This window comes from Podarcis melisellensis, assembly GCF_964234715.1.
Source record: "Podarcis melisellensis genome assembly, chromosome: 11".
In the NCBI taxonomy this organism is placed as follows: domain Eukaryota; kingdom Metazoa; phylum Chordata; class Lepidosauria; order Squamata; family Lacertidae; genus Podarcis; species Podarcis melisellensis.
In genome coordinates this window covers 10630746-10654884 of record NC_138543.1, presented here as the reverse complement: position 1 = coordinate 10654884, position 24139 = coordinate 10630746, and the positions used below count along the sequence as shown (strand labels likewise).

At 42.9% G+C, this 24139-nt stretch overlaps 1 protein-coding gene across 1 annotated transcript in view; it reads left to right on the top strand.

The window, feature by feature from the left end:
- Window positions 1–297: 297 nt before the first annotated feature.
- CNTNAP4 (contactin associated protein family member 4) overlaps window positions 298–24139 on the top strand; it is a gene marked incomplete at its 5' end in the record, with an annotated part of 472706 nt that continues 448864 nt past the window's right edge. The window contains one exon of the mRNA XM_081930406.1: window positions 298–357. Coding sequence (XP_081786532.1) covers window positions 300–357 — 58 coding nt within the window. The remainder of the gene's footprint in view (window positions 358–24139) is intronic.

The window sequence follows — 24139 nt, the reverse complement described above, 5'->3', positions numbered from 1 at the left end:
CACAGATACCAGCAGCCTTCAAGCAAGCAAACTTGCCTTATTATCGCTCCCTAGCATCCCACTACCAGAGGATTGCCTCCTTCCATTCACCTGTTTGCCTCCTCCAAGTGGAAGAAACCTGGGCAGTGCTGAATGTCAAATCCATTGCCAGGTGTGTCCTGCTGGAAACAGAAAAGGGCTTTCCCCTTGGCCTGCCCTTATATGCACTCAGTTGCCAAGTGCTTTTGTGACATCACAAGAAACCCACAACCAATGGCAACAACTGGGGAGGCATCATTTTCTTTGCTTTGAGCCTCACAATGGCAGGTGGGCCTATCAGTGATTGTATGCTTGTTTATTCAGGAAGCAGGTGGCGCTGTGGTCTAAACCACTGAACCTCTTGGGCTTGCCGATCAGCAGTTTGAATCCCCTGACAAGGTGAGCTCCCAATGCTCTGTCCTAGCTCCTGCCAACCTAGCAGTTCGAAAGCACGCCAGTGCAAGTAGATTAATAGGTACCACTGCAGCGTGAAGGTAAATGGCATTTCTATGCGCTCTGGTTTCCATCACAGTGTTCCATTGTGCCAGAAGTGGTTTAGTCCTGCTGGCCACATGTCCCAGAAATCTGTCTGTGGACAAATGCCGGCTCCCTCGGCCTAAAAGCCAGATGAGTGCTTCAACCCCATAGTCGCCTTTGACTGGACTTAACCGTCCAGGGATCCCTTACCTTTTTTTAAACCTAGATAGGGTGGTCAAACCTTGATTTGTTAAACTCTGTGAGGGTTTTAGTCAGACCTAAGAGTTCCTTCAAACTCTGACTAGTACATGGTAATATATTACATTCCCCAATGAACTATATCAATATAAGGAAGAAGTTAAAATCACTGGAGAGCTTTGACTCCCATGAAAAACAGCTGTCCCATATCTTTTACTCTTCTCTCCCCCTGCTAATGTTTCATAATTAAAAAATGCAATATGCAATGTAGTTCCACAAGCAGCTGCTAGGGAAATAGAGGGTGCGTCGGGTGCGACTTTTTCCTCTCACACCCTTGGTCCCCCTCTCACTTAGATAAATTGCCCCCACCTCACTGAACAACCCTTTACCTGAAGGTTTGTTTCCCTTTCCTCTTAAAATTCTAGCCCAGAGTATCCTGCGGGCGACCTTTGTGAGGGGATATTTAGTAAGTTGTAGTCTCAGACAGGTTTTCTTTAAATAAACAATAAAGATTTTTTTTAAGGCAAGATAGTATATAACACAAATGGATTAAACTTAGGTTACTTCAGGCATACAATACGATTACACTTAATTCGTCCTCAGTTGTTTTTGCATTATAGGTTTGGTTCCTTTATACGGCGATACTTTCTTTCAGTTATCCACCCCCTTTAACAATCCTGTTCCTGAGGTACCTTAAGCAATAGACCCAAGGGGTCTCCACACACCCCTCCCTTCACTGGCTTTGGGAGTTTCTTCATTTCCTTAAAAGATTTCCCCTCCAGACTAGATTAGAGTCCCAAGTAGGCTGTTCTTTTCCAGCTCCTACTTCTCCTGGCTCAACCTCTGCCTCCCAGTAAAATTTCTGGTCTATTCCTCCTACAGGACACCACACTCTGTCCTTCACAATACACTCAGAGTGGAAGTTTTTTCTTCTTCTTCCTCTTCCTCCTCCTCCTCCTCTTCTTCTTCTTCTTCTTCTTCTTCTTCTTCTTCTTCTTCTTCTTCTTCTTCTTCTTCTTCTTCTTCATTTTAGGGAAGCTTTTAATGTTTGATGTGTTACAGTATTTTAATATTTTTGGGAAGCTGCCCAGAGTGGCTGGGGAAGCCCAGCCAGATAGCCAGATGGGTGGGGTACAAATAATAACTACTTCTTCTTCTTCTTCTTCTTCTTCTTCTTCTTCTTCTTCTTCTTCTTCTTCTTCTTCTTCTTCTTCTTCTTCTTCTTCTTCTTCCCAGAACCAACTCTTTCTTGGTTTCACTCTTTCTACCTCAACCTGTCTCCTAACCTGTCTCCCGACATCTCCAACCTCTATTCCAACCCACTTCAACCAACCTCACTCTAACTTTGCTGTCTCTCAAATCCTCTCCTTTTAAACTCTCTCTGGCTGCCGTTCATTAACCATTTGCTGGCAGGGAAAGAAGGAACTTTGTTTTGTTTTTTGTTTTTTTAAAATAATATTTATTAAAGATTTTCAAATATAACAAAAAAAAGAAAAACATCCAAAATTAAAACCTTATTTTCATTGGCATCTTTCCAGGACTTCCCCTCCCCTCCCCCTCTTGTATTCCAATTCTTTCAAATAAATTCAACAAATTCTTACCCCAAATTTTAAACTTATTATCATTGACCCAATTTAAAAAAAATGTAATTTAACACCCTTTGGATTCCAAGTTTCCCTCCCCCCTTTCCCGGTTGCGTTCCCAATGTCCATCAATGTCTACTGTCGTCCTGGAGCTCCCACATCTAAGCCACAGATCTTCACCAGTCCGCTTTGCCGTCTTTTTAATAGTCTTTGCCGTCTTTTAGTCATCTTTAATATCGAATGTCCAATCTTGGAAGGAGTCTGACTCAAAAAGGTCCATTTTTTCCATCCAGATCTTTGTATTTAAGAGTAAAAACTCCATTTTTATTTCTTTAGACCTTTCAAATCTGGATGTCCCAAATGTTCCCACTTCCAACTTTGTCCAGTTCTTGTTATTCTTGTTGTTCTTGTTGATCTCTCTCCTCCTTTTTTTCCTGCTCTCCTGCACAAATGTTCTAATTCCAAAAGCTTCTAATTCCTCTGCAGAGGCTTTGTTATTCAGGAACAAAACATTACGTCAAGTCCCTTCCATTCTTCAATAGATAAATCTATTGTCTCCTTTAGTGTATAGACCTCTGTAGACAAAATAGTGTTCCACTTCTGCAGTTTTCCAGGAGATAAAAAGTCCTATTCCAATTCCATGCCAGCAATACTTGTAGTGTCCCACAGCTCCTCTAGAGGGATTATAGTAACTCTGTTTCCTTCCAGATCACACCCAACAGTCAAAGTAACTTGTTATTCCTTGTTTTAAACAATTTATATCCAATTTGTAGCAAATGTAACCGGCAAAGTCCTGTAACAAAGTTCTTTTTTTTGTTCTTCCGCTTTGACAGCTCCTTTGACAGCTGTCAAAACCTCTCTTTCTCCTCTCCCGGCGCTCTCACGGATCGCTCCCGAGGTTCCCGGGGGGGGAGGGGTTGCATTTTAATTCACATTCCACTTTTCTCCTCCAGCCCAGGCTTATAATTTTCCATCGCGAAATTTAATAACTTTATCAAAATAAGGTTGCACTCGATCTTAGTTGTCAAATCCTTTGCTTTAACTCCTCTACATCAGGGGGGAGGCTGACTTCCTTTTTGCACCTCCCCCCGCTCGCTCCGAATTAAAAAAAATTTTTTTTTCCTTTTTAATCCGAGTTCCAATTACTCACGGGTTATTCTTTTAAGTCCAAATTTTCAATGGAAGAAGTCAGCGCTCTCCGTCAAATGGCATGCGGCTTCGCTTGGCAGGGGAAGCGGAGGACTCATAGCACCCCCCCGTCACCCGCTCCGCAGCCTTTAAAAAGGCTCCTTCGCGGGTCGGGGGGGCGCAAACGGTGCCCGCCGAGTCACCATGTCCATGGGTTTCAGCGCCCATGGTTTTTGAGGGTCCCCACGTTGCCGGCGCGGTAGAACCCAGCCCCTGCCGAGCAGGCTCCCTCCGGAGCTCGGAGGGAGTCCGCCATTCGGCGATGGCGCCAACCCGGAAGTCCCGGAACTTTGTTTTGTTTTTTGATCCAACTGATCCAGCAAAACCAACTTTTCGTCACAGAGGGCAGGCAGAAGAAGAAGAGAAGAAGAGTTTGGATTTGATATCCCGCCTTTCACTCCCTTTAAGGAGTCTCAAAGCGGCTAACATTCTCCTTTCCCTTCCTCCCCCACAACAAACACTCTGTGAGGTGAGTGGGGCTGAGAGACTTCTGAGAAGTGTGACTGGCCCAAGGTCACCCAGCAGCTGCATGTGGAGGAGCGGAGACACGAACCCGGTTCCCCAGATTAAGTGACTACCGCTCTTAACCACTACACCACACTGGCAGAGAAACTTGAATTACAATGTCATCGCTTTGGGGATTGCAGAGAAAGATATGGGTATGCTACTGAAAAGAGTAATCCCACAGATATTGATACAGATGCATATGCATCTCCCAGAGGAGACCAGGACATAAGAACAAAGGTTAGCAGCAAACATACAGCCTTCTGTATGAATGTGCTCAGGTGGATGAATGTGACACTTTCCCCTTTACATTTTTTGTTTGAATTGGGTTTTTTCCCCATCATTATTATTTATTTAGAATCCAATGCATGCCCACATTTTTTTTTCCCCAAGAGGAAAATGTGGATAGATTCATTGATTAGCTTTTCAGGCTTCATAACTGTATTTGGTATAATGTGCTATTAAAAATTCCATGGGAGTTTTCCAAAAGGCTTTTCTGTAAACTCTATTTTAAGTAACAGAGTCATTTAAATTTAAATTAAATAACCTGTTGCTTCTTACCCCCCCCCCCTGCCATTAGAAGCTGGTAAGAATGAAAATGAATATCCCCAAATTACTGTAACTGTTCTTGTGGAACAGGCAGGGCATTGTAAGAAGCCCATCCCTGTCGCCTTTATTTAAAGCTCTGTTTTTTGCTCATTATAGTTACGCTTTCCATTTCACATGTTGAGGGAAACCCAGACCTCAAATGACTCTGAGGGAAACATTTGTAGGATTTCTCTTTATTTCCCCACCCTCTCTAAGCACTTTTGCCTTCTGTGGAATTTTGAAGAATCCTTTAGAATTTTCTTTAAGGTCAGTGAATATACTACATACTGAAACTTCATAAGCTCGGGTAGGAAGCCGTGTTGGTCTGACACAGTCGAAATAAATAAATAAATAAATAAAAATAATAATTGTCCAGTAGCACCTTAGAGACCAACTAAGTTTGTTCTGGGTATAAGCTTTTGCATGCATGCACATTTCTTCAGGTACACTGAAACAGAAGTCACCAGACCCTTATATATAGTGGGAGGGTGGGGTGGGGTTTTTAACAGAAGGACGGTAGGAGATTTTTTTAATTTTTTTAATTTAATTCATAAGCTACATAGTTGTTCATTGTTGGTTCCTACTCTGGCATTAAAATCACCTGCTATTATCAGTGAGGCATTTGGGTATTTATCGGTCAAGTTTTCTATATAAGAGGTTAGTTGTGACCAGTTTTCACTGCTGCTGTTATTTTTGGTTGGGGGGATATAGACATTTACAAGTAGCAAAGAATCTTTGTTTTGGGTTAAAAGTAGAGCTTGTGCAAGTGGTAAGCATTCTTCTAGTTGCTTGATTTCAAACCCTAAGTTGTCTTTGATCATACAACAGAACCCTGCTTTCGGCCGGCCCTTCGATCCCGCTATGGGTCCAAGCATATAACAATGATTTAAAAAAGATTCACTCTAGCTTTCTGAGACGTATTCTTGGACTCCCAGCTATGATCAAATATGAAACAATGTGTGCAGAAATAGGCATACACACAATGGAATATTGGGCATGGTCCACCTCAATAAAGTACTGGTTACGCTGCCACTTCCGCTGCCCTCCATCAAGTCTGCTCGCTGATTTGCTCAAAGACTCCTATAAATCAAGATGGTATCAGCACCTCGAAAAAAAGATTGAATCTTTAGGCGTCGAGCTGGAGTCCCTGTACAATTCTAATGAGCAATATATTTCCCATAATATCCTAACTAGACTAAAGGATGTCGAGAGACAAAATATTACGGCAGCTGTAAACAAAATTTGCTCCCCCATATTCTATGAATTAAATATCTTAGATAGCAGAGCCAATTACGTCACTAAACTAATAATCCCAGCCCAACGTAGGGCTTTTATGCTGGCCCGCTTGAATGTTTTTCCCTCAGCATTTGTCAGGGGAAGATATCAAAACATTCCTAGAAACAAGAGACTCTGCAGATGCTCTATGAATGTCCCGGACACTGTAGAGCATATTCTCCTTCATTGCCCACTGTACGGTACGCTCCGTCAACGCGTGCTGTCCCCTCTTTTGGGTGGTCTGGAACCGCAGCAAGGTGAATGTGTGGGATTCTACCTATCCGACGTTGACCAAAGGGTAACGGCGGGGGTAGCCGAGTTTTTGGCAGCAGTCCTCCAAGGAGCAGGTTAACAAGGAATACCACTGACTCTTAATTCATAAGCTCAAACAGTCATGTGTAGCAGATAATAGCAGCTTAATCAATGGAGCCTTCCCAAGCTTTCCATCAAGGGAGAAATCCTATGCCCAAGAAGCTGGCGTATGTTAAGTCAGCACAAAGTTACACCAGATCCAAACCTCATAAAGCAATAGGGCCAGGGGCGGAGCAAGGTGGGAGCGGGGGGCGGGTCACCCTGAGTGTCATCACCGAGGGGGTGACATTTGGTGCTCTGCCCACCCATGACTCAAGTCGTTGGGGAAAGGGGGGAGATGTACCGCTTTGCCAGTAGCCTTCCCCCCTTCCCTTTGACAGCCCTGTGTTCCCGGGGCTGCAGGAGGTGGCAGGGAGCTGGCGGGAAGGAGGCTGGTGAGTAAACACGCAGAGGGTGGAGGGAAGGAGAGAAGCAGAAGGTCCCTCAAGTCAGGACCCAAACCCTGTAACCCCCCAAAAAGCTCAACAACTTTGGCCGGCCCTCCCCTTAAAAAAGCAGCTCAACAATGACAATGTGTAGATCACGGCCAGTATTTTTATACTGTGAGTAGATCGCAGTCTCTTGGGAGTCCAACTAGATTTCAATGTGGAGGTGTGTGTACTAGATTTCGTACTAGATTCTGGCTCCTGTAATGTCAAAACTAAGTCATCTGCAAACGCTTTAAGTTTGTATTGTTTCGCTCCGACCTGTATCCCTTCCACCAACCTGTCCCCTCTAATCGTGTTCAAGAGCACCTCCAGGACCGAGATAAATAATAACGGGGAAATCGGACAGCCTTGTCGTGTTCCTTTTTCAATTTTAAACTCTTCTGTAACCACATTGTTAACTATCAGTTTAGCCTTTTGTTCTGAATATATTGCATCAATCCCATTCTCAAACCCCCGGCCCACTCCCATTTCTTTTAAATTCCCTTTCATAAACTTCCAGGATATGTTATCAAAGGCCTTCTCCGCGTCTATAAAAATTAAAACAGCTTTAGTATTTATGTCTGTTTGTAAAAGCTCCAATATATCTATAATGTTCCTTGTATTGGCAGACATATGTCTACCTGGGAGAAAGCCTGCCTGGTCTTTATGGATTACTTTGTTTAAAACCCTCTTGAATCTACTTGCCAAAACGTCTGCGAATATTTTGTAATCCACATTTAAAAGGGAGATGGGACGGTAGTTCTTAAGCTGTGTCTTTTCAGTTTCCGATTTTGGTATCAATGTGATGAAAGCTTCTTTCCACGATTCTGGCGCCTTCTTCCCCTCTAAAATTTCATTGCTGACCTCCATCAGTGGTTGTATCAAATAGTCTTTCAATGTCTTATAGTACTTGGAGGTCAGCCCATCTGGTCCTGGTGATTTGCCCTGTTTCATGTTTTGGATGGCCTGCTCAATCTCTTGTCGTGTTATTTTGCCATTCAGAATTGATCTATTTTCTTCTGACAACTTTGCCAGTCCATTTGTCTTTAAAAATTGTTTAATCGCTGCTTCATCTTGTGGCCCTTGAGTGTATAATTTTTTGAAATATCTCTGGAAACACTTTCTAATCTCTCCGGGGTTCTGGATACATCTTCCTTCAATCTCTAAGTTTGTCACTGTGTTTAACTTTTGTCTCCTCTTCAACTGCCAAGCTAGCAGTTTTCCACATTTATTAGCCGACTCAAAAGTTTTTTGTTTCATTAGTTTGATTTTCCATTCTATTTCCTGATTTATCAGTTTACAGTATTGTGCTTGGTAAAGTTTGATTTCTCTCAGAATCGGCTGGGACTTCGGATTAAGTCTTAACTTCTTCTCCAACTCCTTGATTTTTTTCAAAATTTTATCTTTCCTTTCGTTTTGTTTCCTTTTCTTTACTGTGTTCTGTTGTATCAGGAACCCCCTCATCACGGCCTTACTTGCGTCCCAGATAGTTCTTTTTTCCACTGTGGTGTTCATATTGATCTCAAAATAATCCTTTAGAGCTTTTTGGGCCTTCTTAGTAATCTCCTGATCTCTAAACAGGCCATCATTCATCTTCCATCTGAAGGAACCGGTTGGAATCAATGTCATGTCCATTCTCAATGCGTTATGGTCGGAGCATGTCTTTGGGCAGATTTCCACCTTTCTGATCTTAGGTGCCAGACCTCTAGTTATCCATATCTGGTCGATTCTTGTCCAAGTCAGTTGGGCTTCAGAGAAAAATGTTCCTTCCCTTCCCAAGGGGTTTCTCACTCTCCAAATGTCAATCCAGTCCATATTGTCTGTCATTTCAAAGAAGGTCTTTGGTAGTCTCCCATCTTTAGAAATTTTTTGGCTCTGTGACTTATCCATGTTGGTTGATACAACTCCATTCATATCTCCCATCATAATGATGTTGTTGTAGTCCAGATAGTCCAGCATAGTCTCATGCAACTTCTTATAGAATTCCGATTTTCCTTCATTTGGAGCATAAATTCCTAATATCAGTATTTTTTCCCCTTGATGTTGTATTTCTATCGCCAAAATTCTTCCATGCTCATCTTTAAACAGATAGAGTTGGCATCTATGAAAGCCATCCAAAATGGTTTAAAGATGGCTGCCATTTTGGATGGCTTTCATAGATGCCAACTCTATGGGGCTGAGGGCAACTCAGCTCCCCACCCCATACCACTATTCAGTGATGAGGCTGAGCCCCCCAATCTTGAAGGGCTGGCCCCATTGGGCCTACCCATGGCAGTGAAAGGCCTCGGCAGGCTTACCCACAGTGGCAGAGGGCCTTGCTGGGCCCTGTGGCCTCTTCCCGATGCATCTTTAAAAGAGAACTGGAAAAAATATGCAAGATAAGGCAATCAATGGCTACCAACGATGATGGCTATGCCCTGTGTCCATGGTTGGAGGCAGTAATGCTTTTGAATATCAGTTGATGTAACCTGCAGGAGGGGCAAGTGCTTATGTGCTTAAACCTTGTTTTCTCCCTGCCAGGCTTAGGCAGAACAGCAGCAGCCCTATTCAGTGGCGTAGCAAGGTCAGGTGGTATCCGGTGTGGAAAATTTCTTGTCACACACATGGAAGGGATACAGGTCGGAGCGAAACAATACAAACTTAAAGCGTTTGCAGATGACTTAGTTTTGACATTACAGGAGCCAGAATCTAGTACGAAAAGAGTACTACAACTAATCCAAGATTTTGGTCGGGTGGCGGGATTTAAACTAAATAAGCAAAAAACCAAGGTGTTGGGAAAAAACTTGACAGATATTGAGTCGGAACGGTTTCAGAGAGAGACAGAGTTAACTGTGGTTAAGAAAGTTAAATACCTAGGGGTAAACATAACAGCAAAGAATTTGAGTCTGTTTAAAGATAATTATGAAAAATGCTGGTCTGAAATTAAGAGAGACTTGGATAGCTGGTCAAAATTGAAACTTTCATTGTTAGGTCGAATAGCTGCTATTAAGATGAATGTATTGCCAAAAATGTTATTTTTGTTTCAGACATTGCAGATTGTAGATAAAACGGAGTGCTTCCGGAAGTGGCAGAAAGATATCTCCAAATTTGTCTGGCAGGGCAAAAAGCCCAGAATTAAGTTTAAGATATTAACGGACGCAAAAGAAAGAGGGGGCTTTGCCCTGCCAGACTTAAAGTTGTACTATGAAGCCGCAGCTTTCTGCTGGCTAAAAGACTGGCTACTTCTGGAGGACACGGATGTGCTGGATTTGGAAGGTTTTAACAATGCATTTGGATGGCATGCATATTTATGGTACGACAAGGTTAAGATCAACAAGGCCTTTAAGAACCATATTGTCAGAAAAGCAATATTTAATGTCTGGACAAGATACAAAGACTTATTAGAAAACAAAACACCGAGGTGGCTGTCACCTTTGGAGGCTAAGGCCCGAAAAAGACCCAATATGGAGGCCAATTGGCCAAAATATTGGGAAATACTAGAAAGGGATGGAGACAATTGGAAACTGCAGAGTTTAGAGAAAATGAAAGATAAAGTGCGAGACTGGTTACACTATGCTCAGATTAAGAAAGTGTTTAAGATTGATAAAAAGTTAGGATTCCAGGTGGAGAAATCGAAACTGGAGACAGAACTGCTAGAACCTAAGACCAAGGTACTTTCAAAAATGTATAACTTGCTGCTGAAATGGAACACACAAGACGAATTGGTTAAATCGGCTATGATAAAGTGGGCCCAGGATATTGGGCACAACATTATGTTTGAGGACTGGGAAAGGTTATGGACCACCGGGCTGAACTTCACAGCATGTAATGCTCTGAAGGAAAATGTAATGAAAATGATATATAGATGGTACATGACCCCAGTGAAATTGGCTAAAATATACCATTCGTCTGATAACAAATGTTGGAAATGTAAGGAAAATGAAGGAACATTCTTTCACCTCTGGTGGACCTGCCCTAAAGTGAAGGCCTTTTGGGAAATGATATACAATGAGTTAAAAAAGGTATTTAAGTATACCTTCACCAAGAAACCAGAGGCCTTCCTTCTGGGCATGGTCGGCCAGAACGTGTTAAAGAAGGACAGAACATTTTTTATGTACGCTACAACGGCGGCAAGGATACTTATTGCTAAGAGCTGGAAAACCCAAGATCTACCCACACTGGAAGAATGGCAGATGCAGCTGATGGACTATATGCAACTGGCTGAGATGACTGGCAGAATCCGCGACCTGGGAGAGGAGAGGGTTGAAGAAGACTGGAAGAAATTTAAGATTTATTTACAAAAGTACTGTAATTTGGTTGAATCCTAACAAGGAAGCCAGAGCAGAAATAACTGTCTACCATTAAATTATAATTTTTTATTTGAGTTTAACTTAAATATTGCACTTAAGAGCATAAACAAGATGATAATTTGCTTGGAAAAATTCGTTTTTAATGATGAAAGTGGAAGCGGGAGACGTGAGGGAGTCCGCAATAGAATGAAAGGATGTTATGAAACCTATTCTGTTTGTTAAATATGTATCTGTAAAAAATCTTAATAAAAATTTTTATAAAAAAAAAAACAAAAAACAAAATGGCAGCCATCACCACCTCTGTTGGAACTGTGTTTCGTAGTTTCACTATGGACTACATGAAGAAGTACTTTTCGAAATCTGTCCTGAATCTTCCAACATTCAGTTTGGAAACTGATACAGGGACAAATAGAAGAGGACGCCTTCACCCCAGTATGGCTCCCCTTTATCACACACACAGAACAACACGACGACAACAAGAACCCACCAACAGCATCTGAATAAATTTTCAGGCAAAATGGGAAACGGTTCTGGGGAAACACACAAAATATGCTCTCTTGGTAAAAGCGATTAACATGAATTGGGACCTTCCAGTGCAATCCTGTGCGTGGTTACTCAGATGCAAGCCCTCCTGAGTTAAATTGGATTTATCAATGTTACTGCCTTGTGGTAGCAATTTCCCCACTAATAGTTCTAAATGAAATCAACAATCATATACTTGTTACTTTTATACTCCTGCATTATTCACATGGAGCAAACCACTTCCCTTGGTCTGTGAGCATTGTTATAAGCTCGAATAATCTTCACATTATGTTGGGATCTTTTTATGAACTGACTAGATCAGAACTACCATCTGTCATTCTCTGCAAGTGGCTGAAAATGACAAGAGTACTATTTTCGATTAAATTGCAAGTAATTGTGTGACTGCAACTGTCAGAGAATTATCATCCCTTTTTGGATATATATATTTTATTACTATTATGATTATGCGTCCTTAACAACCTCCCTTGTCTAGGTACATGATGTTCTTTCTTTGTGCCTACTGGAAACAGCAGAGATACCATCATGGTACATAGATAAGTAAGAATTCCATCTTTGGTATTTTCGCCTTCTGCTTTGTCATTTTTATGACTAACCCTTAAGGCTCTGCAGTTATCCCAGCTTCACCTTTCAGGTAATACATATGCATGTCTTGATCCATTCAAAAGAAGTGCTCCTCCTAAAATAATAAGATGAGAGAAATAATAGCTAAAAATGGCAACTGCAAAAGCAATATATCATGGTAGTCTTTTGATTAGCACTCAGCGAGCTCCTCCTGAGTTATGGGAGGCAGTAGCGTCTACATTGCCTGAGCCAAATTATGAGCAAATGGAGTGTGAGTGTTGCAGGGTCTGATGCCTTCCGCATCTCCTTCCCATCAAATCGTCCCTGTAGAGGCCCATAACATTTCAAATCAACAGCAACAGTTCAAAAAACATGGTAGAAACGATTAGAAATAACCATAAGTAAAAACAAGAGAATAAAAATCTATATGCAACATTATATAGTAAAGAAGAAGAAGAAGAAGAGGAGGAGGAGGAGGAGGAGGAGGAGGAGGAGGAGTAGTTTGGATTTGATATCCCGCCTTTCACTCCCCTTCAGGAGTCTCAAAGCGGCTAACATTCTCCTTTCTCTTCCTCCCCCACAACAAACACTCTGTGAGGTGAGTGGGGCTGAGAGACTTCAAAGAAGTGTGACTAGCCCAAGGTCACCCAGCAGCTGCATGTGGAGGAGCAGGTTCCCCAGATTAGGACACCAACGCTCTTAACCACTACACCACACTGGTAAAAGGACCCCTGACCATTAGGTCCAGTTGTGACCGATTATGGGATTACGGCGCTCATCTCGCTTTATTGGCCAAGGGAGCCAGCATACAGCTTTCGGGTCATGTGGCCAGCATAACTAAGCCGCTTCTGATGAACCAGGACAGTGTACGGAAACACAGTTTAGCTTCCCATCGGAGCGGTACCTTTTTATCTACTTCCACTTTGACGTGCTTTCGAACTGCTAGGTTGGCAAGAGCAATAGGAGCTCACCCCATTGCGGGGATTTGAACTGCCAACCTTCTGATTGGCAAGTCTTAGGCTCTGTGGTTTAACCCACAGTGCCACCCGCATCCCGCAACATTATATAAAACAATACAAATGCCTTAAACTAATTCAGCAGCTTAAACTAGCAATACTCCATAGAACAATATAAAAAACCTGATGCTGTGGTCTAAACCACTGAGTCCCTTGGGTTTGCCAATCAGATGTTTGGCGGTTCGAATCCCCATGATGAGATGAGCTCTGGTTGCTCTGTTCCAGCTCCTGCCAATCAAGCAGTTCGAAAACACGCCAGTGCAAGTAGATAAATAAGTACCACTGCAACGGGAAGGTAAATGGTGTTTCTGTGCACTCTGGTTTCCATCACGGTGTTCCATTGCACCAGAAGCAGTTTAGTCATGCTGGCCACATGACCCAAAAAGCTGTCTGTGGACAAACGCCGGTTTCTTCGGCCTGAAAGCGAGCAAACTGAAGCTGATACAGGAACAAATAGAAGAGGATGCCTTCACCCCAGTATGGCTTCCCTTTATCACATACACAGCCAAACAAGACGACAACAAGAACCCACTGACATCATCCAAATACTTTTGGCTTTCTAAGCCTTCGTCCCATCATAATTGCAAAGAAACTGCACTGCAGCTGGCCACAGACAACCAACCACACGCTGCCCTCCCAATCTCTCTCACTACCAAGGTCCTGTAACAAGCGAATAAAAAGAAAACCTATCCAGTTGATGCTGACACAAAAAAACCCCACACAAACTAAGTAGAAGAATTTATATTATTTGCCACCCCACCCCACCACCCTTTTTCTCTTCCCAATCTTATACTGCATACAACACCAATGTCTTGCAACAAATATAAATGATCTATAGAAAACTCAACCTGAAAAAGAGACAATGCGTGTACTTTACAAAAGAAAACCTTTAATATATATATATATATATATATATTTTAAAAAAATGCACCCATATCCAACACTTTGGATCCAATGGAATCACACTTCTGTACCAATCAGTTTCCGTCTTCATCTCCCCATCTTTCTTCCTTTTGTAAAATAAGACACAATTTCTACGATTAATTTCCTTTCTCTTTGTGTCCTATCAATTCAAATGATGGGACTATAAGCAGAGCCTAAACTTTTCCCCTCTATGCGCCCCCTTACATCTCCTTTAGTTGTAAAATACATAATAAAAAGTCTAGTTTAAAACATAGAGGTCATTAAGAGATGGGTAGAAGAGTAGTTTCAAGTACACATTGCTGGATCTGCCATAAATTAAGGGCACATCGGAACTTCCTTGTGTGCCGCATTTCTAGAAACAGGTTCATGCTTTAAAGCTCTGTGTCAGAGTGCTGCTATTATTATTTTTTACCTCCAGCACTTTCCCCATGAAAACCCATTGGAAACAATTCTGCAGAAAACTCAAAATGCTGTTGGTTCCAATTCAGCATCAAGGGAGTGTTTTCCTGAGGAAGGCTGTGGGAAGTACTTGCACACAGACTGGTAAAGACTGGGGCAGGGGTGGCGCTGTGGTCCAAACCACTGAGCCTCTTGGGCTTGCCAATCAGAAGGTCGGTGGTTCGAATCCCCATGATGGGATGAGCTCCCGTTGCTCTGTCCCAGCTCCTGCCAAACTAGCAGTTCAAAAGCATACCAGTGTGAGTAGGTAAATAGATATTGCTGCAGGGGGAAGGTAAACGGCGTTTCCATGCGCTCTGGCACTTGTCACATTGTCTAATTGTGCCAGGAGCAGTTTAGTCCTGCTGCCCACATAACCCGGAAAGCTGTCTGTGGACAAACGCCAGCTCCTTCAATGATCTGAACTGACTTTGCATATGTTTAAATTTGTGCTAACTTTCTCTGAAAGACTTCCTTAATGGGTTGAAATGCTGACATTAGGTTCCGGAGCTACTAGGGAAGAAAAAATGTTTCAATTAACTGTTGAAAGTCATCAGCAAGCATCAAAATTTAAGATGTTTGTGGTGGTGGGTTTTTGTGTTACTTAAAAAATGAACATTAAAAATTGTGAAATGTTGCCAGGTTTTCAATGTGCATAAAACTTATTTTCAACTGTAACTCCACACAGATTTATTTGGGAGTGGTTCCTATGGGTCAATAGCGCTTACTTCAAAATAATTGTGTTTAGACTGATAATTTGAATTTTGTGTTTTGACAATAGCATCTCTTGGTGGTTAGACTTCTTATATGTGACTGTTACATTTAAAGTACGTATCCTTAAGTTTTTGTTGCCATTTCTTAAACTACAAATGAATTTTCAAGACTGCTTCCAGCCACCTACTGTTGCTCTACAGATGGAATACATTCTCAAGAAGTATAAATGGGTATCTGCTCAGATATGTGTGGGTTGATAGCACAATTCTCTATCTTCTCTCTCTTTCCTTTCAGTCTAGTTGCTCTAGTTGAATAAGATTCATTCACTTTGGCCTTATGCCTTGGCAATTAAACATCTTATTCAGAAAGTATCTTCATGCCACAATAATTGCAACTAGTGCTAGACTGAAGTATTTGACCCAGAAATTTCTGTAAATTAGATTAATTTTCAAGGGAATGCATGAATGTTAAGGATTTTTGTCCTTTTAAATATGAGATTTCTGAGTCTCTTTCCCTCTTTCTCACTCACTTCTACAAAAAGATAGAAGCCTTTGACACTGTTTCAAGCTGCTCTCAGCAGCACATCTATATCCTTGGAAAAGAATAGCCCATGAGAACAATGCTATATTGTGATTCATTCCTGCAGGGGGCATGAAAGAGGATTGGTCAATCCCAACTAGGTGACTTTCTTGTATATAGGCATGTGTTTGGTGTTGCCCATGTGAATGCAGGCCTTTAAATGTTACCATAGTGTCATAGGGTGATTCCACAGAGAAGCTTGCAATGTTTCCCATTCATACCTATTCACCCAAATTGCAGGGGAGGGATATGGAAGATGTGAAAACCTTCCACTGGCTTCTTCTCAAGCATCAACATTTAGTCCTTTTCTTCGCACCAGGTGCAAAGTCATGGCTTAGCTAGTGAAGAAGACTGAGATGGAAAAGGAAGCAAGAGGTCAGAGTGGACACGCCTCAAAAAAATAAATAAATCAATGAAAAGGGACTTGAGATCAGAGCTGGAAACAGTAAAGACAGAGCTGGTTGACTAGTAAAGACAAGCTACACATTACAGCTGCAATTCTGTTTGAATCCAATTGACTTCAATGGTATTTAGGCAGTCTGTGTGCAAGATCGAAGCCTACATATCATATACTGTGGTTTTTAAAAAGAGAGAGAGAAAGGGGATGGAGGAATCATTCAGCAAGCATGCTAAAATTCCACGCAATGCACTTTGGAGCCAATCTTTACTGTCTCAAATCCTTGGCAGCATAAACAGAGAGAATTCCCAATTAAAATAATAGAAGCCTTCGAATAAATGGTTTCCTACAGGGGATGCTGTAGTAGATTTGATTCTCGAAGCTGTTTTGTTTGATGGCAGCTGGAGCCAATTTGTGTCCACATTGAGCAGTTCATATTTGCCAGCAGTAAAATACTAAGTCTGTAAAGTATCTTAAAGAGAAAAGGAGTCTGTGCTATGATGGAAACTTAAGAGAGGGAAAGAGAGGGATAAATATCACTAAAGACAAATGTGGAACAGGTAATCACCAATTGTGGGACTATAATTGCCCACTTGGTTTAAATTAGATTTTCTGCACTCACTCAATCAACACACGGCCCAGTGCCCTGCAGTTTACATGGCAAGGCTCTTATCTGCATTGCAGTTTCTTCTTAAAAATTGTACATCAGCAAAGATTTCAGCTTTGCTAAACAGTTGCCTGTTCTCTTGTGCCAAAGCCTCCAAGCCTAGCAGCAGATTTCAGCCAGTTTGTAAGTATAGAATATGCATTGTTAGATGGACTCTTCAAGCTGTGGATAGGCTATTCATTTGGGTCAATTCATTTGAACATGAAGATTTGTTTGTAAACCTTCATAGTCTTCAGTTATTCACTAAAAGGTTCATATACAAGCTGTTAACAGATTTGGGGAAGGCAGAAAGATAACCAAGGATCTGTCAATGCACTTAATTCAGCCAGGAAGGTGATCGATTATATCCTGGTGCACTAAATTCTACTAGGGTTGCCCAGGCTGTTCTTAAGGTTCTTAAGGGCTGTTCCTAGGGAGTGTGTGTTTTTTAACCATCTCCAAAGTCACTGGCAATAAAATCATTACATGACAAAAATGGATGCTTACTTTTTTGCAGAAAGCTTCCAGGCAGGGCAATCCCACCAGGAATATTTGTGCCGGGCTGGGCGGGAGCAAAGAATCCAAATATTACAAAGCCTTCCAGACATGCAGCAGGATGGTTAAGTGGGGAGAAAATTCATTCTCTCCTTCTTTCCCTTTCTGGGATTTTCTTTTTTGTTTTACAATTTTCATTACATGGTTTCTAAGAAGAGGGAGAATGCATATGCCAGAATAAGAATAATAAGAATATAATTTATTACTTATACCCTGGCCACTCTGTGCGGCTGCCAACAGAATATTAAAAACACGATAAAACATCAAACATTAAAAACTTCTCTAAGCAGGGCTGCCTTCAGATGTCTTCTAAAAGTCAGATAGTTGTTTATTTCCTTGACATCTGATGGGAAGGTATTCCACAGAAGGTCCTCTGCCTGGTTCCTTGTAACCTCACTTCTCGCAGTGAGGGAACTGCCAGAAGGCCCTCGGAGCTGGACCTCAGTGTCCGGGCTGAACGATGGGGGTGGAGACATTCCTTTAGGTCTCCATCTCCTGGTTCAGGGTCTGTTGAGGAAACAGGAAGGCTGTAGATCCTTTTGACTCAAGTGATCCCCTGATCTGTCACTACTAACCAATAATACAGCTCTGACATTAGTAAAGCAGAGGTTGTTGAGGTTTCCACAACAGCTGGCGGAGGCCTTGTGAGACCTCCCTCTCAGAGGACAGCCCACATCTAATGACCTCTGGGTCCATCTCCCAGGGACCATGCCATTGCATCCTCAATGGATTTTGATGACTGGTTCTGCTAGGGGAGGGGTGACTAACTCCCAAGAGACTGTGATCTACTTATAGACTTGAGGACTGGCAGTGATCTACCCCTGGGATTCAGGTCAAAGTTGTTGAGCTTTTTTAAGGAAGGAAATCCCTGTGCTACTGCAAAGGCAAAGAAATGCAAATTAGGGTTATGTTCTATTTTGAGCAATGGCTTCGGCAGCAGCAAGGCTTCTCCATGCAGAGCTCTGGCATGCAACTCCATAAGAGTTGAGCTCAAATGTTGTTTCAGCAGCAGTCATCCTGGAACTGAGCTTTAAATAGGTGCCACACCTCTATTTCACAGCTAGCTCAACTTTCCATGAGAGGACTGTCTTCAATGAAAGGGACACAGCACACATTAGCAATCACTGTCTCTGAATGAGCAGGAAAGATTGCAATTGCCCAAGGTCTTCTGAGCTGGAGTCTTTGGGTCAGAAAGGTCCTGCCAAAATGGGCGCCTTTGGGGCAAGTGCTTCTGGTTCAGTATCTGCATCTGAGGGATATTCTCTTTCCCAATCTCAATCCTCAGCCTCATCCTCTGAGGAAGGGGAGTCAGACCACAGGTTCATGACAGACTTTTTCTTGAAATAGGAAAGAAAGTCAATGCAACGGTGAAAGTGCCTTGATCCACAGGGTGGTCAGGGTACTAGATTGTGCAAGTTAATATTCATATACAAAGGTCTGATGCCTTAGAGGTTATCCCTAAAATAGTAGCAGCAAGGGAGAGAGGAACTATGTGACTTTAAGGACAGGGATAAGGACACAAACTGGATCCGGGGGCCGGATCCAGCCCAATCGCCTTCTAAACCCGGCCCGCAGATGGTCTAGGAATCAGCCTGTTTTTACATGAGTAGAATGTATCCTTTTTAAAATGCATCTCTCTGGGTTATTTGTGGGGCCTGCCTGGTGTTTTTACATGATTAGAATGTGTGCTTTTATTTAAAATGCATCTCTGGGTTATTTGTGGAGCATAGGAATTCGTTCTTTTTTTCCCCCTTTCCAAAATATAGTCTGGCCCCCCCACAAGCTTTGAGGGACAGTGAACCGCCCCCCTGCTGAAAAAGTTTGCTGACCCCTGCCTTACATGATAGAATCAGATAGAAATGTACCGCAATAAGGAAAAGAAAGCACTGTTGACTCTCTTCCTTATGTTTGCTGCTCCAAACTATTGCAAATAAAGCCCACCTGTCTGTGAATATGTCTGCCTGTTGTCCATTGGCTGATCTTCTATGGTAGGCTCATTTTGAAAAGATTGCAGAGTTCCGCCCTCTGACACAGCATTCAGAAATGAGCAGTTAACACTCTCCAGCTGGCTGCAACTTACATTTTGGAAGCTGTTAGCTGCATTAAGGATTGAGGATTGAGGATAATTTAAGGAGCAACAACACAAGACAGATGTGGCAGGGGATTCAGCATATTACCAACTACAAACCTAACCTTGGTGCTGTCGACGGTGACCCTTTGCTGGCGGAGGAGCTTAACCTCTTCTTTGCTCGCTTCGAGAAGGAGCCACCTGAGACGTCGGTATTACAGCCACCAGCCCATAGGGGCCCCTCATTCACTGTAGAGGAGCACGAGGTGAGACAGGTATTGAGGATGGTGAATCCGAGGAAGGCTGCTGGACCTGATGGCATCACTGGAAAGGTGTTGAAGGGCTGTGCGGATCAGCTGGCGAGGGTCTTTACTAAGATCTTCAACAAGTCCTTACACCAGTCTATTGTCCCACCCTGCCTGAAGTCGTCAACTATTGTTCCTCTGCCTAAAAAACCCACAATCAGTAGTTTGAATGACTACAGACCAGTTGCACTAACTCCAATCATCATGAAGTGTTTTGAGAAACTGGTGCGCCGTCACATTATTTCCTGTCTTCCATCAACTTTTGACAACTACCAGTTTGCATACAGGGCAAATAGATCCACAGAAGACGCTATCACCACCACTCTCCATGCTGCTCTGTCCCATCTGGAGCAGCCGGGGAGTTATGTGAGGCTGCTGTTTGTGGATTTTAGCTCTGCTTTTAACACTATCCTCCCCCATAGACTGGTGTCCAAGCTAGAGGCGATTGGACTCTCCAACTCCACCTGTCTCTGGGTTTTGGATTTTTTGTCAGAACGTTCTCAGAGGGTTAGAGTAGGGTCACATATGTCCAAAGCCCTTAGCCTTAACACCGGCTCACCACAGGGTTGTGTGTTGAGTCCCCTGCTCTATACTCTCTATACGTATGACTGTACAGCCATCTATTCCAGCAACAAAATCATCAAGTTTGCTGATGACACTACGGTGGTGGGGCTCATTTCAGGAGGGGATGAGTCCGCCTATCGGGACGAGGTGGAGCGGCTCTGTGTTTGGTGTGGAGAGAACAATCTGGCTCTTAATACGGCTAAGACCAAGGAATTGGTGGTGGATTACAGGAAAAAAAAGGCGGACATTCAGCCCTTGTATATCAACGGGGAACGGGTGGAGAGGGTGGCGGAATTCAGGTTTTTGGGAGTGACTATCGATCAGGGCATGACTTGGAGCGCAAATACCACTGCTCTGGTGAAGAAGGCCCAGCAGAGAATTTATTTCCTCAGACTTTTAAAGAAGAACAATCTGAGTGAGAGACTGCTGGTGTCCTTCTACCGAGGCTCCATAGAGAGCATTCTCACATACTGTATTTGTGCTTGGTTCTCCAGTTGTACAGCTAGGGAGAAGAAGGTGCTCCAGAAGGTCATAACCACAGCCCAAAGGATTATTGGTCATCCTCTCCCATCTTTGGAAGAACTGTACGGTTCCCGTTGTCTTAGGAAAGCAAACAACATCCTGCAGGATTCATCTCACCCGGGATACAGTCTGTTTGCACTACTGCCTTCTGGCAGGAGATATAGAAACATCAAGTCAAGGACAAATAGACTGAAAAATAGTTTCTATCCAAGAGCTGTGGCCTTTTTGAATGCTGTAACTCGATAGTGTGACCTGGGAGTTTGATGGGTGTGGGTGTGGGTGTGGCTGGAATGTGGTTTGTTTGGTTGTTGTTGTTTTGCTTTTGTTGTTTTTTAAGGGATGGCATCCAATTTCGTTGCACTTGTGCAATGTTGCACTTGTGTAATGACAATAAAGAATCTATCTATCTATCTATCTATTAACAATAACGTCAAGGTCAGTGCCATCGACCAAATCTTTATGGTAATACTACAATCTATTTGGGGTTTCTGTGGTATACCATGTCATTAATTAACTTCAAAATAATAATTCAAATGGACAGGCCCCAAAAATCTGCAAGAATCTGCAGCCCCACACTTTACACTGAAGATATACTAGGGTGTAAAGAACGAACATTCTGCATATGACTTGAAACATCCATGCATGTATATACAGTATGTCTGAGACCTCTGGTCCATTTGGAGTTTTAGATGCATGTACACTGATGTTTGCAGGTCCTTCTGTGATGTGGACACTATGCAGCAATTGGGCTTGCCAGGTAATGAATGGAGTTTCCTTCTGATGAGGATAACAAGACACCAGCAAATAACCCTTTTGCCAAAGAAACCCCTGACATCAACAGTAGCCCAGTTCACAGAATTGCTTGTACGACAAGAGGCAACAGGCTCTGTATCCTGCTGTTTGTGCATTATTTTGTGGGCAAGTCTGCAACATACCTTTTAAGGTAAAGGTAAAGGACCCCTGGACAGTTAAGTCCAGTCAAAGGCAACTATGGGGTTGTGGTGCTCACCTCGCTTTCAGACCGAGGGAGTCGGCGGATTTCCACAGACAGCTTTCTGGGGTCATGTGGCCACATGATTAAACCGCTCCTGGTGCAACGGAACACTGTGACGGAAACCAGAGTGCACGGAAACGCCATTTATCTTCCCACCACAGCGGTACCTATTTATCTACTTGCACTGGTGTGCTTTCAAACTGCTAGCTTGGCAGGAGCTGGGACAGAGAAACAGAAGCTCACCCTGTTGTGTGGATTCAAACCGCCAACCTTCTAATCGGCAAGCCCAAGAGGCTCAGTGGTTTAGACCACAGAGCCACCCGCATCCCCGCTTTACACCTTTATCTGTACACAGAGGTCATCACAGTTGTAAAGGCTGGTTTCCCAACTTCATGGAAAGCTGCCTATGTGCATTTGCGCAATGGAGACATGAACCTGCTCCTGCCCACTGTTATACAAACTGAGGCTGAATCAGGTTGTGTACGTCATTTTCTGATGGGAACTGCAATAGAAAAGCTTGAGTTCTTATACCAAGCCACATGTGTGAGCAAACTGTTAAAATCCTGTCTTAACACATTGGGTGCAACATGCCGCCCACATGGCATTGCCACAGCTCCTTTTGTCAGTACATTTTGTTATTTTAATATCAGTATGAGGAAAAATATATGTTGACAGTAGGCTTCTATGATCCTTTTTTTCTTTTTGTTACTGAGCCCCTTTTCTGTGGAGTTTAATTATAATCTGTCACTGGAATTTGTCACAGCTGTCTTCGCTCCAGATCCACAAATCAAATGAGGTGTTTGTTTCAAAGCCATGGGGGAGAGAGAGAGAGAAAGAAAAGGGTTTCTTCAATGTGGCCAATTCCTGCTTGTGTGTGTGGTTTCTCCTTAATAATTTTAAGAGCAGAAAACAATAAGCAATATCATATGGAAGAAAGAGAAACACACACACCTACAACTGCTTTGTGCTTCTATCGCACCATTCAAAACATCTAACACAATGAGTTTCAAACAGGGTTAGTATTCTATACTTCTGATTCCTATTTCAGGTCTGGCAGACAATGTTTTTAAGATTAAAGCTCAAAGTTGGGTGGAATTCAGTAGCATTTGTTAGTTGGAAACATCTAATTCGAACTTATGAGAATGCCCAGAAATTCTTCAAAGCCAGTTGATTTTTCAATGCACGTAACAATGTAACATGGTTCATCTTTCCATTCATGCTAACCACAGGATCTTTAGCAACTGGGCAGGTTGTTCAGCAGTGAGCAGCCTGATCTAGTATTTTAATGAAGTTTCCTCAGGACAGAAATACAATTTGTGTGATTATTTCTTTAGTTCTTAAAACCTCACTTGCAGTTCCACTCCTAAGGTTGCGTCCCATCTGCTGATAGAAGGCATCTATCAACAGCAGGAGAGGGAGGAAGGTTTCTCCCTCCTCCCCGTAGTCCCAGTCTCCCAAAAATCTCCTTTCATTGTTGGGGCACCCCCTGGCCCAAATTAAGATATTCACCAATCACTAAAATCACCACAAATTACCACCATTACCTGCTCCACTGATTCCTTCTATCGGCAGAGAGAAACCTCTGGATGCAAGAGAAACTATTGCTGCAAGGAAAAGTTTGGCAAGTACAGTGGACGCTCAGGTTGTGAACGTGATCCGTGCGGGAGGCACGTTCGCAACCTGCAGCGTCCCCAACCCACAGCACCACATCTGCGCATGTGTGGGTTGCAATTTGGTGCTTCTGTGCATGCACAAAGCGTGATTTAATGCCTCTGCGCATGCGCGAGTGCTGAAACCACGAAGTAACCCATTCCAGTACTTCCGGGTTTTGGCGCGTCCGTAGCCCGAAAACGCGCAACCTGAAGCATCTGTAACCCGAGGTATGACTGCATTACTTTTGCTGTGATGGTGGCAGCCTGGCCACTGAATTCTGCACCATTTGCAGTTTGAAGACTGTCTGCAAAGCAGCCTGATGCATAATGCAGTAGTCCAACTTATATGTTCCCGAATAATAATAATAATAATAATAATAATAATAATAATAATAATAAATTTTATTTATATCCCGCCCTCCCCAGCCGAAGTTGGGCTCAGGGTGGCTAACAACAGTCAAAATAGTTCAACATTCTAAAAACATTCATTATAAAATTAATTAAAATCAAATTAATGGCAACCATCAAGCAAAATTCTGTGTAGGTTGCCAGAGGAGGGGGTCAGGCTGTGCCCTGACCAAAGGCCTGGTGGAACAGCTCTGTCTTGCAGGCCCTGCGGAAAGATGCCAGGTCCCGCAGAGCCCTAGTCTCTTGTGACAGAGCGTTCCACCAGATTGGAGCCGCGGCCGAGAAAGCCCTGGCTCTAGTTGAGGCCAGCCTAACCTCTCTGAGGCCTGGGATCTTTAGGATGTTTTTATTTGC